At 36.9% G+C, this 13,847-nt stretch overlaps 1 protein-coding gene across 1 annotated transcript in view; it reads right to left on the bottom strand.

Annotated features, from left to right (window-relative positions):
* The window catches only part of LOC134742007 (mitogen-activated protein kinase ERK-A), a 75,709-nt gene extending 62,356 nt beyond the window's left edge, over positions 1-13,353 (bottom strand). Inside the window, exon 1 of the mRNA XM_063674925.1 lies at positions 12,928-13,353. Within this exon, the coding sequence (XP_063530995.1) occupies positions 12,928-13,052 (125 nt within the window). The 5' untranslated portion in view covers positions 13,053-13,353. The remainder of the gene's footprint in view (positions 1-12,927) is intronic.
* Positions 13,354-13,847: the final 494 nt, after the last annotated feature.

Below are 13,847 nucleotides of genomic sequence, written 5' to 3'. Positions count from 1 at the left end.
GTATAACTTTTGCATTTCTCATTTAGATTACCGGGGTTAGGATTTACCTAACAGGTTTCTGGGTAATGAGCAACCTTTGCGGTGGAACGTGAACTGAAGTTTTGTTTTACTTTATGTAACAAAATAATAATCTCAATGACTTATATTTATAGCAAGGGATTTTAATAGTCGCTACAATCTTAATACTTATAGTAGTCACGATAATATTAAATATGGAAAGTGACATAACATAACATCGATTAATAAATTGTGTAAGTACAATAATATTTTTTAGATGAAAAATGGTATAAATTAGTCAATAACCCATAGAATATTTTTTGATTATTTTCTCTACAATTTTCATTTCATTAATCCTGTTCAAGTTCAATATTATTTTAGTGTCACACAGAAAATAATCACAGGGTTATCCCTGGCCCGATTGCTGAGAAAACGAATTTATAGAGGCTTTCATGTCAAAATCCAACAAATAAGAGAACGAAGGTCTGTTGCGGGGAACATGTATACCAGAACACCGTGTTCTATGTCGCTGCCCCAATATTACAGGGTTTATGTTACATTTTCAAGATAGTTGAAATTCGACTTAATGTCACTATGATAAAGTTCAAATTTCAGTTCGATAAAAGTGAAACATATGTAAAACCCTGTAATATTGGGCCAGCGATGTGTTGGGTATGTAATCGACTATTCGAGTACGGCCGAATCGTACGCTCGATAAACCCAGTATAAAATGAGCTCTCCGATTACGCAAAGTTGTGTTAGATCGCAAAGTCAGGTTACGCTGGCTCGCCGAGAACCCGACTCGCAGTACTCACGCAGCCAAAGACAAATGCACGTAGAGATAGCCACGGCTTTGAACTGTCAATTATGTCTGCACCGTGTGGCTGCTATTTTTGCCCGGCGTATTGAACAGAACGTAGCAGGTGAGAAAAGACCTTCCAACTTGGTTAAAAGGCACGTTTTCTATTATATGTTTTAGCAGACTGTGCCATTGGTAGCAAAAATAGGCTCTTGAAATCAATGTAGAATTATGGTTGCATTGCAGCTTATACGGAGTTCGTTTGAAGTTGAAGCAAATAAAAACCGCGTTTATAAGGCTATAATTATATTACAATATTTATAATACTTGAAAATTGCACCAAGATGCCTTATTACGATTGCGACTCGTGTCGAACGAATATATGACTTCTTCCTTCCATACGTTCCACCGACGAAGTGTCACAATCACAACGCCAGACGACAATGGATGACATTCGCACAACGTCGCGCGTAGTTTTTAAATTTATAGCCTCATGTCATACGCGACAGTGATATCGCACGATATCATCTGACGTAGCTTTATGGTGACACGTGCTTATCGTAGACGTATGGTGTTTTTGCGAGACAGTGAAAAGTAGACTTATAATAACCACATAAAACAATAGACGAGCGAGCAAGCATAGCAGTGCAAGAAAACATATGAATGCAGTAAAACAGCATCGATACTTCGGTTATTTTGGTTTTTTTTTTTAGCATTAGAAACAATCTTGGCGTGTCTTTTTATTGAAAAATATTGAAAAACGCTTTAAAAAAATTAGTTTATATTACTTGTAAAGCAAAAGAATGTAAAACATCGTATATGATCTAATTGATCTATAATTGTAACATATTTGCTGTGACTTATTCTTATTTTTCAAAAGTGATTTTTAATAAAAAGACACGTCAAGATATCGCTTACCTTCTTTCTAATGCTCAAAAAACCGGCCAAGTGCGAGTCGGACTCGCCCACCGAGGATTCCGTACTTTTAAGTATTTTTTGTTACAGCGGCAACAGAAATATATCATCTGTGAAAATTTCAACTGTCTAGCTATCACGGTTCATGAGATACAGCCCGCTAACAGACAGACGGACGGACGGACGGACAGACGGACAGACGGACGGACAGACGGACAGACGGACAGACGGACAGACGGACAGACGGACAGCGGAGTCTTAGTAATAGGGTCCCGTTTTTACCCTTTGGGTACGGAACCCTAAAAACGACCTATAGAAGTTAAAAGCCATTCTGCTGTGCCATTTATGACTATTACGCACCGAATGGATCTTACGAGTATATAATGGTAATGTCCACTGGCTCTCTCAGTTCCAATTAACCTTATTAAATTGAAATGAGAATTGAGCGTTAAATCATGAATTTCATGAAACTTATGACTATGGACGATGCAATTAATGGCTGGAGTTTCATTGTACGTTTAATGAAAAATTTCCATTTGGAAAATATTCTCGCTAAAGAGAGTATATACACATAATAAGAAACGAATTGGTTAGATTTTATATTAATATATTTCGTAGTCAGGATTCAGTTATACTGACTGCAGCTCAACGGTGACCCTGTTATAGAGCTTGATATGCTCATAACTTAATCGGCCCCGAGGCGATCAATCGTGCATGATTGTCAATTTCACGTGATCGACGTGAAATTGACACGATTTGAAGTGATTGTCAATCGCAGTTACGAGATTGAAAGTGATTAACATAAACTTAGAATGACACTCATTAATATATAACTATTTAGGCGCTATTGGAGCATACGATAAATCGGATCACTAAGTAATGTAATTATATAAATATAATTGACAATCGCGACTGATGATCTCGTAAATCTTATAAAAGGGATGAAATCGCTGTTTAAGGCGCCTCTGAAGACCCTTAAAAGGTCTTAACGATCAAGTTATGCAAGTTCGTGAAGAGCAATTTGTCTAAAGCCCTACCGCAGCTGCTAACACGGGCGAACGTATAATTTTCCTTACAGAATTGCAAATTAGAATAGAATCACGCCAGACTTGTATGTTCAGATTTTAAAATATAATACTAATTTCATTTGCCCGCTCGCACATATATCAAACTACGTATAATTACGAAAGGGACGCAAATAAATAGATAAATTCCGTATCATATTTTTAGATCTAAACACGCTCCCTTATAGCTCTTACGAAGCTCGCGTGATATCATTTAACAGCATTTTTATAACTTCAAATAAAGCTTAGCTTTTATGAAAATATAAAAATTATATGAAGTCTTTGTTACGACGCCGAAGCAAACCATTCTTTATAGGGTTCTAAATTGCCAAGGTTTATTCCCTAGCTTATCTCTTAGTAACGATTTCAGCTTATTACATAGATTAATTCATATTCATACCTTCATGAATTTTATGATATTACTTTTCCATAAATTTCAACTTGAGTGTTAAAACTTAGGTCTTAAATTAGAAATAGGAGTGTTAGACCTTGTTTGTGATAACGGTATGTGCCAGATGTAGGTCAAGACCGGGACCATTATAGGAATGGAAAAAGGGAGGCCACAACGGGCTCTTAATATGATTATAATAATAATAAAAACCAGCCACGTGCGAGTCGGACTCGCGCACGAAGGGTTCCGTACCATTACGCAAAAAACGGCAAAAATGGGAGCAACTTAAATATTTATTTTATTGTTTTTAGTATTTGTTGTTATAGCGGCAACAGAAATACATCATCTGTGAAAAATTTCAACTGTCTATCTATCACGGTTCATGAGATACAGCCTGGTGACAGACAGACAGACGGACAGACGGACAGACGGACAGACGGACAGTGGAGTCTTAGTAATAGGGTCCAGGGTAAAGAGAAGTATATCGCAAAATATCCCTCGTCTAAGTAGATTTCATAAATTTCTAAATTCATCGAAGCATAATCCCGAATGGGACGTCTCATATAGAGTTATGAAGATGATTTGTGCCATTGAGCAAACAATAGATTTAGGTATTCGAGAATGATTATACGAAGACGCTTCGCACGTGAGTCGAATAGAGCAGCAAGCCGCAGATTAAATAATAATGTAGCAGACACGTCACTGTGTTAACGGCCTCCTAAATAGCCCAGACGGTAGTGACCCTAGCTGTGCCCACTAAACCGGAGGTCCCAAGTCCGAATCCTGGTAAGGGCATTTATTTGGGCGTTTATCCCAAATATTTGTTCCTGTGTTATATAACTTATACATATATCGCCATCTAGTAGGTAGGTCCCCACAACACAAGCCTTATTGAGCTTACTGTGGGACTAGGTCGGTTTGTGTAGGATTGTCCTGTAATATTTATTTCACTGTGTAGCGAAATTCGCGTTCATTAACTATTATTTTTACCAGTCAATAAATACTACGATGTAGGCCATCGACCAGCATAATGATAAGTGGTTCTGTTTGTTTATGGAAGAATTTTTATTCCAGGGGTGTAATAAGATGCAAGTTGCCAACAACAACAACAATGCCAACCTATCTAGCATAAAACTGGATATTGCTTTCTTGTACAACCCCTTGGTTGACCCGACCCGATATTTTAACCCTGTTGTTCAAAAAAGCAATATGAGATTTTACAAATCCTCAAGAAAATATCGGCTGAGAGCTAATTCCTTTGCCGAAATTCTTGCAAACATAAATTACACATGTGGAGAGGAGAATAAGTCACTGTCCTTACCACAATTTCACGTTTAAATAATAACATTGAATCTTCAACGATCGCGCATTAATATAAATTGGTAAACGTGTTTTATTAAAAATAGCATATCTGGCTTATCTAATCTATGTGCCAGCTTCAAGCTTGGAGCGGACTCGGCGGGAATACTTATAGCGGCGTCCGTCCACCATTTCTACATCCGTATTCAATATCGGAGGATATGTTAAACAATTTGTCTTTAGCAAAGCTGGAGGTAGTGATATTTTTATTGTATGGATTACGCCTGGAATGGAAACTGAGCACTGATTGCAAGCTTTTTATGAGTTTTGAGCTCTTAGCAAAATTACCCAAAATATAATCCCGTACCACACTGTAGATTTCACGTAAGCGTAAGAGGCAGTCAAGATAGGCAACAAGTTTACAACTTGTTACAAATTATTGCTTCATATGTATACTAATTGTACTTATAATGAAGTTTTAATGAAATACTTAGCTAAAAAGTATAATACAAAATGAAATTCAATTCAGTAACTGCTGCAACCCGTGGTATTGAGTTCCAACATAAGTAGCATGATCGCATGTCTGACTTTAACCGTCGGTCCTGTACTATCAAAAATGTAAGGCGGTAAGAAACAAGAGCTATTCGATAGTGAACTTTCTTTCTGTGACTTGGCTTATGTCAATTTCAGCAAGTTTGGACACTAGCAAATGCCAGGCGCATATTTGGTGAGCCGAAAAAGGTTAAAAGGCACAAAGGTTAAACGTTCAGTACGCGGTTCATTGGTCCCGTTTGAATTATGTATGGGGTTAGCTTATAGGTGAGGCTATTTCGAGTCTACGGGGAGCGAGAAGTAATAGCATTATTTTTTTGAATGTTGCGTAGTTTGGATGTCTAGGGATTCTACATTTTCAGCACAACACGCGGTACCTACTAAGGGATTCAATGCTAGAATAAGCATTTTTTTTTCAGTAATTTTAAAAGTATGGCCTCTTCTTTTTCCTTTTATTGCAAACTAGCGACCCGCTCCGGCGTCGCACGGGTAGTTCAACTAATTTACACAAAACCGTTATAACCTTCCTCTTGAATCACTTTATCTATTAAAATAAACCGCATCAAACCCGTTGCGTAGTTTTAAAGATCTAAGCGTACATAGGGACAGACGGACAGACAGTGGATGTAGTGATATATTTGCTCAGAGTTGTATTATAAGCATAGCGTTAGTTGGGCTTTTTCTGGGCATTGGGCTGTTTTCGTAGTTTTTGTATAAATAGTAAAAGCCAAATGCGCTTTAAAGTTTAAAATAATTATATAATTGATCATTTGTCCTTTTATCTTATTTCAAGACATGCAAAAATAACAAATTTTGTTTTGTTGTGTGCTACCGACTATATCGTTTAGCGATGGTGAATGTAAAATAATCTAATTTGGTTGTACACACGCTGCCATCTTGGTCTTGGATATATGAAACATAGTACTAAATCATAGTTTAATCGTCAATTCTGGTCCTCAAAGCCAACCGCAATAACGCAGCGATACGATTGATACGAAGTACGAACTTCTGTCCGCGCGCGAATTCCGTGCATGGCTGAGGAATGTTAGGAATGTTGGGCGTCATGACAGAGTGATGGGGACCATGTCATCTTCCTCGACCTCCGAATGCACGGAATTGGCGCGCGGACAGTAGATTTACGACGACTGCCATTGCCGATAATTCCCATTGAGGTATACCAACTGAACTGGCAGTTTGAATTTAATTCAACTGCAAATCAACTTATATTGTGCATGAAGTCCTGAATTTACGTAATCTCGCATTTATTACTTTATTCGTTTCTTTATTATATTCAGTTTTGTTTGTAGATTACTAACGACTTCGTTTTTCTAAAAAAAAATAGATTACTTAATAATATCGTACTCGTATTTATTCATAAACCGTTTTAAATTGATTTTAACAGCTCTTTTATGTCTCTGCTGCAACTTCGAAATTGTTGAAGTTTATAAAAAAAAAAAAAACATTTTATAGTTAGATAGTTTGGCACTGACAACTATATAGTCTATATACCTATAGTAGTAGTAGTAATAGTAAACACAAAACAAGTACATAACACAGAGAGGATACAGTAAATGTGTACAAAGGCGAACCTATATCCTTATTATATTATCAAAATAATCTATGGCCAAAGTCATGGGCCTCACGACCACAAGATACCTACCACTTAAATCACATGCTTAGTCTTCTTAAGTAAAATCGGATTTTACCCACTGCCGTCGTTAAGATCTAATATCAAAGTACAAATTGGACTTGCGGTGCAATCTGACAATGATCTGACGGTTGACATGTCGTGTTTAATGAAAATACGGCGTCGTCGGTTATCGAAATCGAAATGTGCATACGTCGGTACTTTAAAAGTGATGTTTAAACTTATTGGAGATTTTAACTTTCTGCGAGTGTGTAGCTGGAGAATGGCGTAATTTTAATCAAACCTACGTACCTAAATCAAATTTTAAACCTAGTCCACCATTACGAATACCTACCTTTACAAATTTCTTGTGGTCATTAACAAATATACACACTTATTATACCTAAATACCTATGCATATTTAAGTTGACCAACGGCAGAGATGAAAAGTTAATCTACCTAAAACAGCGTCCATTGTCAGTTTTCACGAAACGCTGTTTAGCTGTTTTGTGTAGCTCAAAACACTTTACTAATTAACTTTTCTCGGACAACAGCGTATTAAAATAAGCTTTTTTATTCGTAATCGAAGAAGCAAGAATCTTTTGGATGGCAATTGTAGTATCTGCATTAAGTTTTGATGTGGTCTGACGTCGATCTCTCTTCGAAATTTAAAACAAACTTGCAAATAAATTATCAATCGCTTTGATACAAACAAAGGGAAATCTAAAATTGGGACCCACGATTGATAATATCAATTTGAATAAGCACTAACTAGTTTTGGAGAGCTTATTCAAAACTGAAGAGAGCTTTGGTATCGAGCAAATTGGTGTTCTAAAGGCGATTCAATGGTTATGAATTATCTGACATGTATTATTTGCATATTGATAAGGGTTTAGTACGAATTTCAATTAGACGCCGCTGCGATAGAAAGGATCTCGAGTGGCGATATCTATGTCTACGCAGTGGGATGATCATAAACTGAAATATATTTCAGATGGCTCCTCTACACTATCGGCGATGATAGATGATAACTGGCGGGCACGATAGTGTAGAGGGCATACTCGGCAGTCCCGCCAGTCATCGTCTATCATCCCCTGCGACCCGTGAGTTGTCGGTTTTTTGGGCACGCATCAAAGAATATCGCCGGGTGGTTGCGTTGTACAGGCGATCATGTGGATGCTTGTACGATGATTTTGTCGATGATACCATCAAGGATTATCGCCGATAGTATAGAGGAGGCAATATACTAAAGAAAAAGTGACCAAGCCCTCCAGTGGCGGAGGCCGGGTACGAACCGGCGTCGTCAGCTTATGCGGCTAACGCCCTGGAGCTCTAGGCTATCCGGTCACGGTGACAGGCGTCTTTGACCAACTCTAAGGGCGATCAGTGCGTGCTTGCACCTCCGAATCCCTTACGATATAGCGAGAGATTGGTATCGGCGTTATCATTTTTTCCTAAGTATAATATATGATATCTATTTCAGTTTAAGTATATTAAATATACTTAAACTATAAAATATATTGAAATTTTAAATATAGTATTGTGACTACTTAAAAACTCAAATCAAAATATTTAAAAAGTTGTCTAATTGAGAACCTACTCCTTTTTTTTGAAGTCGGTTAATAATTTGATTTGTTCCCTAACTCGTCAGAGTAGGATGATCTAAGTAAAGTGGACTGTACCACAGTACCATATAAATAATTTTTGTATAAGTAAATTTTTTTTATTTTTTATTTTAGTTTACACATAGGTGCAATACGAAACAACCGTATGGCTCGCAAAACTAACGCGACATGAAAACTCGTAACCATCAGTCGCGCGAACTCTTCAGTGCGTTAACTCAATCGACTCAATTTTGGAGTATAAAACAAGTCTAAAACTACGTAAACCAGCCATCATGTTTCGGTCTAAGTAGACTTCTTTAGTATGCAATACAATCGGAGCCATTTGTATCGTTGATGTCAGCAGCATTGCTGCAGAGTCATTGTGCATTTGCATTTCACATTTCTATGCTGGAAAATGTCTAGCAAAAATAATTCCGGTCAAATTGCTGGAAAACCATTGAAGTGGAACGTTCCATTTCGATTGACTTATATCGGTTATATCACAACCTTTTTCTTTCGTGACGAAAAAAGGACATGGAGACCTCCCGCTATCAACGTCTCTTAGTGCCAGTTGCACAAGACTGATCAACGTCACCCGGCGCGCCGCGGCCGTTTACTATGAAACTTTCCATACAATAAAATTTAGCGAACTCTTTAACGATGACTAACATTTTGGTGGTTAGACGCCACGCCAGGAGCACTCGCCGTCAGAATTATCGGAACGGCCAAGGTATACACAAATATCTGAACAGATCATCAAGACGTGTATGTTCAGATATTTTTGAGCATATTGGCCGCTCCGATATATCTGATGGCGACTGAACGTGCATAGTATATTCTTTTGGAAACGGGTTTAATTAATTAAATGGTTTACCAGTAATTGGATTGGTCTGTGCCGAAGGACGAGATCTTCCCTGCAGCGGCCACTTAAAGCTTTTAAGAATAAATCGGTGGTTTAAACTAGAGTACAATGCAATTTAGGAGAATTGTTTTAGCTTAGCTTTGCGTTTGTAAATGTCGTAGTACCTATCGTGTTTTATGTTTTTTTTTTTTTTGAAAAAGGAAAGCTATAAGTTACAAGATCTATTCACACCATTCTGTATCGCTCTGTATTAAACGGTTCTTAGGATGATTGGCTTTTACAGTATTATTAATGTTACTCCCACACAACATACAAGAGCGAAGGTTTTAGTGATAGGTCTCTTATACAGCGCAACACATACCTATAAACATCGAAATCAGTTTATGCAATGACAATTTAATAACACTTCTAACATCTTACGTCTGCACTGGCGTCGGGGTCGTCTTAAGCAACAATCAAAACTCGTTTTAATTTTTATTAATGCACATTTAGATTCACGCCGCGCCCACGCGCTGTGTCTTCGATATCGATGGTCGAGCCTTTATATCCACAGTTTTTGGCTGGCTCAAAAATACATTTAACAATTTTTTTTAGGTGCCTGTTGTTGATAATTTTAACAAAGCATTGCGTTTATGTATTAAATTCAAAGGAGAATATTTTGTGTCAGTTATAAGATTGTAGTTTTAATTTTTAATGACATTTTGTAAAATTACGTGTAGTGTAAGTCAGGCTACGCCAGCCACCTGAAAAATATTGATTTGTAAATAATAATTTTGACTTTTTTATAACTTAATTTGCATTATGCACAATATTACCTTTCAAGCAACGAGTCTAATTGGAATTTTACAATGTTTTACCGTAACTGAACCAATTGCGATCCCGATGATAGTAATACCTACGTAGGGATCTAGGGATCGCAATTTACTTTATTTGTGGTATTTCCTATAAAAAAGGACCTTATTGTCGATGGCGCTTACGCCATTATAAACGATGCTCCGATATAAATACAATGCCGCGCGACGCTGTGCGGCGTAAGCGCCATCGACAATAAGGTCCCTTTTCATAGAAAATGCCCTATTTGTCTCTGGGTCTTTTAGGGAATCCTAATGCCGCGAACCGGATTATGTAGATAGGTATTCATGTATATCTATAAAAAGGTTTATTAAAAAAAAACAGCGCCACATTTTATGCACATGTTCAGCGTGTGCTAAAATAAGTTAGCGTTTTGAATGATTTCTCTCTTGCGTTTAGCCGGTTTAGAGACATTTTTTTTAACTGCTTAAAAAGTTTTGATAGTGTCAAAATGCGCGCTGACGCTTTCGCTTAGGTATGTATGTCACCAATTCTAAAATCATTACTAATTCACATTGTCCTAGTACGTTACCAATTATCACAACAATTAGCCAATCGATCTACGTTCGATGGGTCGATCGACATCTAATTGACTCGGCGACGATAAAAATTAATCGATCGATGATCTGTTGCCACCAGTCGATGCAACGATCGATGGTACATATATATATATACGGTTATTACTCGTTTAAAGGGATAAGATATATGTGCCAAAACAGTTGTCACGCGTGCAATACAGTATTTAAGAGCAAGTTAGGCATTGCCAGCCCCATTAGGGCTCACGCTAGTCAACGTTTATAATGTGTATTTAGGGTCGCAACTGGCGTTTTATGTCTAGGCTTGTGAGGCCTTCTTCAAATGTTTTGACATCGTTATGGATGGTAGAACGCCAGGATGACCTAGCATTACCGAGTCCAAGAGTCCGAACGAACTGGGAATATCAACATTTTAAAATTTTTGCGGAATATATAAACAAATAGTAAGCTCCATGGCTAGTTGGCTATTGTTAAACATGTGATATCAAAAATGAATCAATAATAAATAACAAACCAAAACGCAATTGTTGTCCAGGTTTCCCCACTGACGAATGATTCCTCATACAGCTTAGCTATATATGCACCTCTACAACAAAAGCATGACATACTCTATAGATAAACATGTTTCTATGAAACTATTACATAATCAATAAAAATAAAAATAAATTGTTTAGACAATCTGATTAGGCATATTTGCAGTGTGAAAAATGAGTCACTTTCTGTATTATCAAATTTTACACCTTTAGTGAGATAAGATAATTACATTTTAAGAGCAAATGTTTTGGATTAACTTAGTACATGCATTTGAAAAAAATTCTAAGTTTTTTTAAATCAACTTGCTATTGGGTGTTTGATTTTTCCCTGTATAAAATTATTTCCTAATCTTTAACTTTTACTGTATGTGTGTAAGGTCCTGTGGGGAAGCCTAGCTTATTTTACTCCGAGCAATAGAAACAGTATGAGGGTAATCACCCTACAAGTTCTTCCGGCCCAATGTTTCTTTTACCCTATCTAAATGTTATCCACCATTTAGCCTAACCTAAGGGCCCTGTCTAAAGCAAGGCATTTAACTATCTCAAGATGCTGCTGGATGCAACCCGTTCTCGGAAATATTGATTCTCACCAAACAAATCCAGTACCTGGAGACTTCCATTGTGTGAATAAATAAGCTGCCAGTCATTAAATAAATAAATATTATAGGACATTCTTACACAAATTGACTAAGCCCCACGGTAAGCATAATAAGGCTTGTGTTGTAGATGCTTAGACAATGATATATATATAATACATAAATACTTATATACAAAACACCGACAGGAACAAATATTCATGCTCATCACACAAATCAATGCCCTTACCAGGATTTCAACCCGGGACCATTAGCTTCATTGGCATTTGTATAAAATAAAATGTGTATAAGAATATTCATCTATGATTCCCGGTGTATAAAAATCAAAAATATAAATGAATAAAAATAAAATTTTAATTAGTCTACTAACGTAATCATTAAATCCTAATAATAATAAAAGGTAGAATTCAACAAGCATATTTGTATATATAAGGACTAGGTACATGATATACAAAAATATGCTTGCTGAATGTTCTATATTAAAACTATAGCAGTTTTTTTTAGTCATGTAACTGATGGAACACACATTTAACATTTTAGATAAACATAACGGACAGTAAAGAAGCAGCCCATGTTCATATTAAACTAACAAACACTTGTTACATAAGGCAACTGAAGCACTATTAATAAACTTAATATAGCCAATGAGGAAAAACAAGGTACTTACCTTTTATACCTAGTTACTCAAGCTTCATCACATACGCCTAGTTCGGACTATGTTGGTAATTTAGTCAAGTGACGAGTATTATGTGTCCGAACACCAAAAATTTTGTTGAGTAGCTTAGTTAATGTTTTAGTCGAGTGGATCCATTTTGTTCAATTGTTTTTGGCAAGTGAGCCTTCCCCACCACTTACTAATCTACTAAACTAAATTTTTGGTGTTCAGACACGTTTAGTCTTAAATACTCGCCACTTGACTAAATTAACATAGTCCGAACCAGCCTTTACTTTTCTACAAGTCTGTACTGCGAACGATTTTTGGTCAGTTGACCGATTTTAGTTAAATAAAATACTCGCCACTTGACTAATTACTAACGTAGTCCGAACTAGGCTATATATGTAGAACAAAATGAGGTATAACTAGCATGCTACCTTGCCTAATTCAACTCGGCATCATGTTGTTTTATCACAATGATGTCATTTCTGAATGAGATAATACACCAAATGTTTTAACATTTTTTATTCAATGTTAGGAATATCTGTTCTAAGTTTTTGTCAATATAATTGCCTGTGAAAAGGTTAAATTTTATGCAGATTATGGTCAGTTATACCAAACAATGCAGGTGTAGTAGATACTTACACAACCATCCCGTAGGCGCCTTCGCCGATGTACTGCAGGTTAACGTAGCGGGGCCCCACTTCGAAGACCTGGCCCCGCACGATCTCCGCGTTGGGGTTGGTGCTCGTTGCTCCTCCTTCAGCCATCACGATGCACTTTCAGTAAGCGGGAACACAAACTGTTTACTAAGTACCTCACACGCTCACTTCTTCCAACTTCAGCATCCGTAAATGAGGCCACACACTGATCAAGTTTTGGCGTTTTAATTTACATCAAACACCTAATAATTAACCAAAACAAACCGTATCCGACCTACATTATCCACTACCCGACCAGACCGTACACTTGTCACAGTCACAGTCACTCGCTTTCGCTTATCATTCTCGTTTGCAAGACTTCATGGACACTCCCGCACGTACCGTTACCGCTCCACAAATGAATACACACATAACAGCATCTCTTTCACACTTGTGCTAATTGTAATTTATCGTTTCCTTTTATTCCCGAGTGATGTGCAACTCTGCGGATGCCTTTGATACCGGTTTTTCTGTATTATACAATAAACAAGAGGCAATTCAATTTGACTTTGAGTAAATGAATTTGAATTGGATATTACGTAAATGAAATTATTATTATTATCCTCAAATATAGTTTGTCAAGGGACTGTCTCATTTCGGGCGTAAACGGAGAGAGTCATACTGTCTTTGTCTTGCACTGGTGCTAGCGCCCAGAAGAAGGGGATGAGTGTAGTTTTTTTTGTTCTTATTTACTGACAAGATTTGCTTGACCAACTATAAAAATATTATTTTCATAAACATTTTGTATAATTGCCAGCACACAAAAATGTTTCTGACTGACATTTTTTTTAAAAGATAGTTTTAAGAAGTTTTTCGAAATATAGTTTGTCAAAGGACTGTCCCATTTCAAACATATAGTTTGTC

This window comes from Cydia strobilella, chromosome 6 (assembly GCF_947568885.1).
Source record: "Cydia strobilella chromosome 6, ilCydStro3.1, whole genome shotgun sequence".
Classification (NCBI taxonomy): domain Eukaryota; kingdom Metazoa; phylum Arthropoda; class Insecta; order Lepidoptera; family Tortricidae; genus Cydia; species Cydia strobilella.
This window is presented reverse-complemented; position numbering and strand designations above follow the sequence as displayed.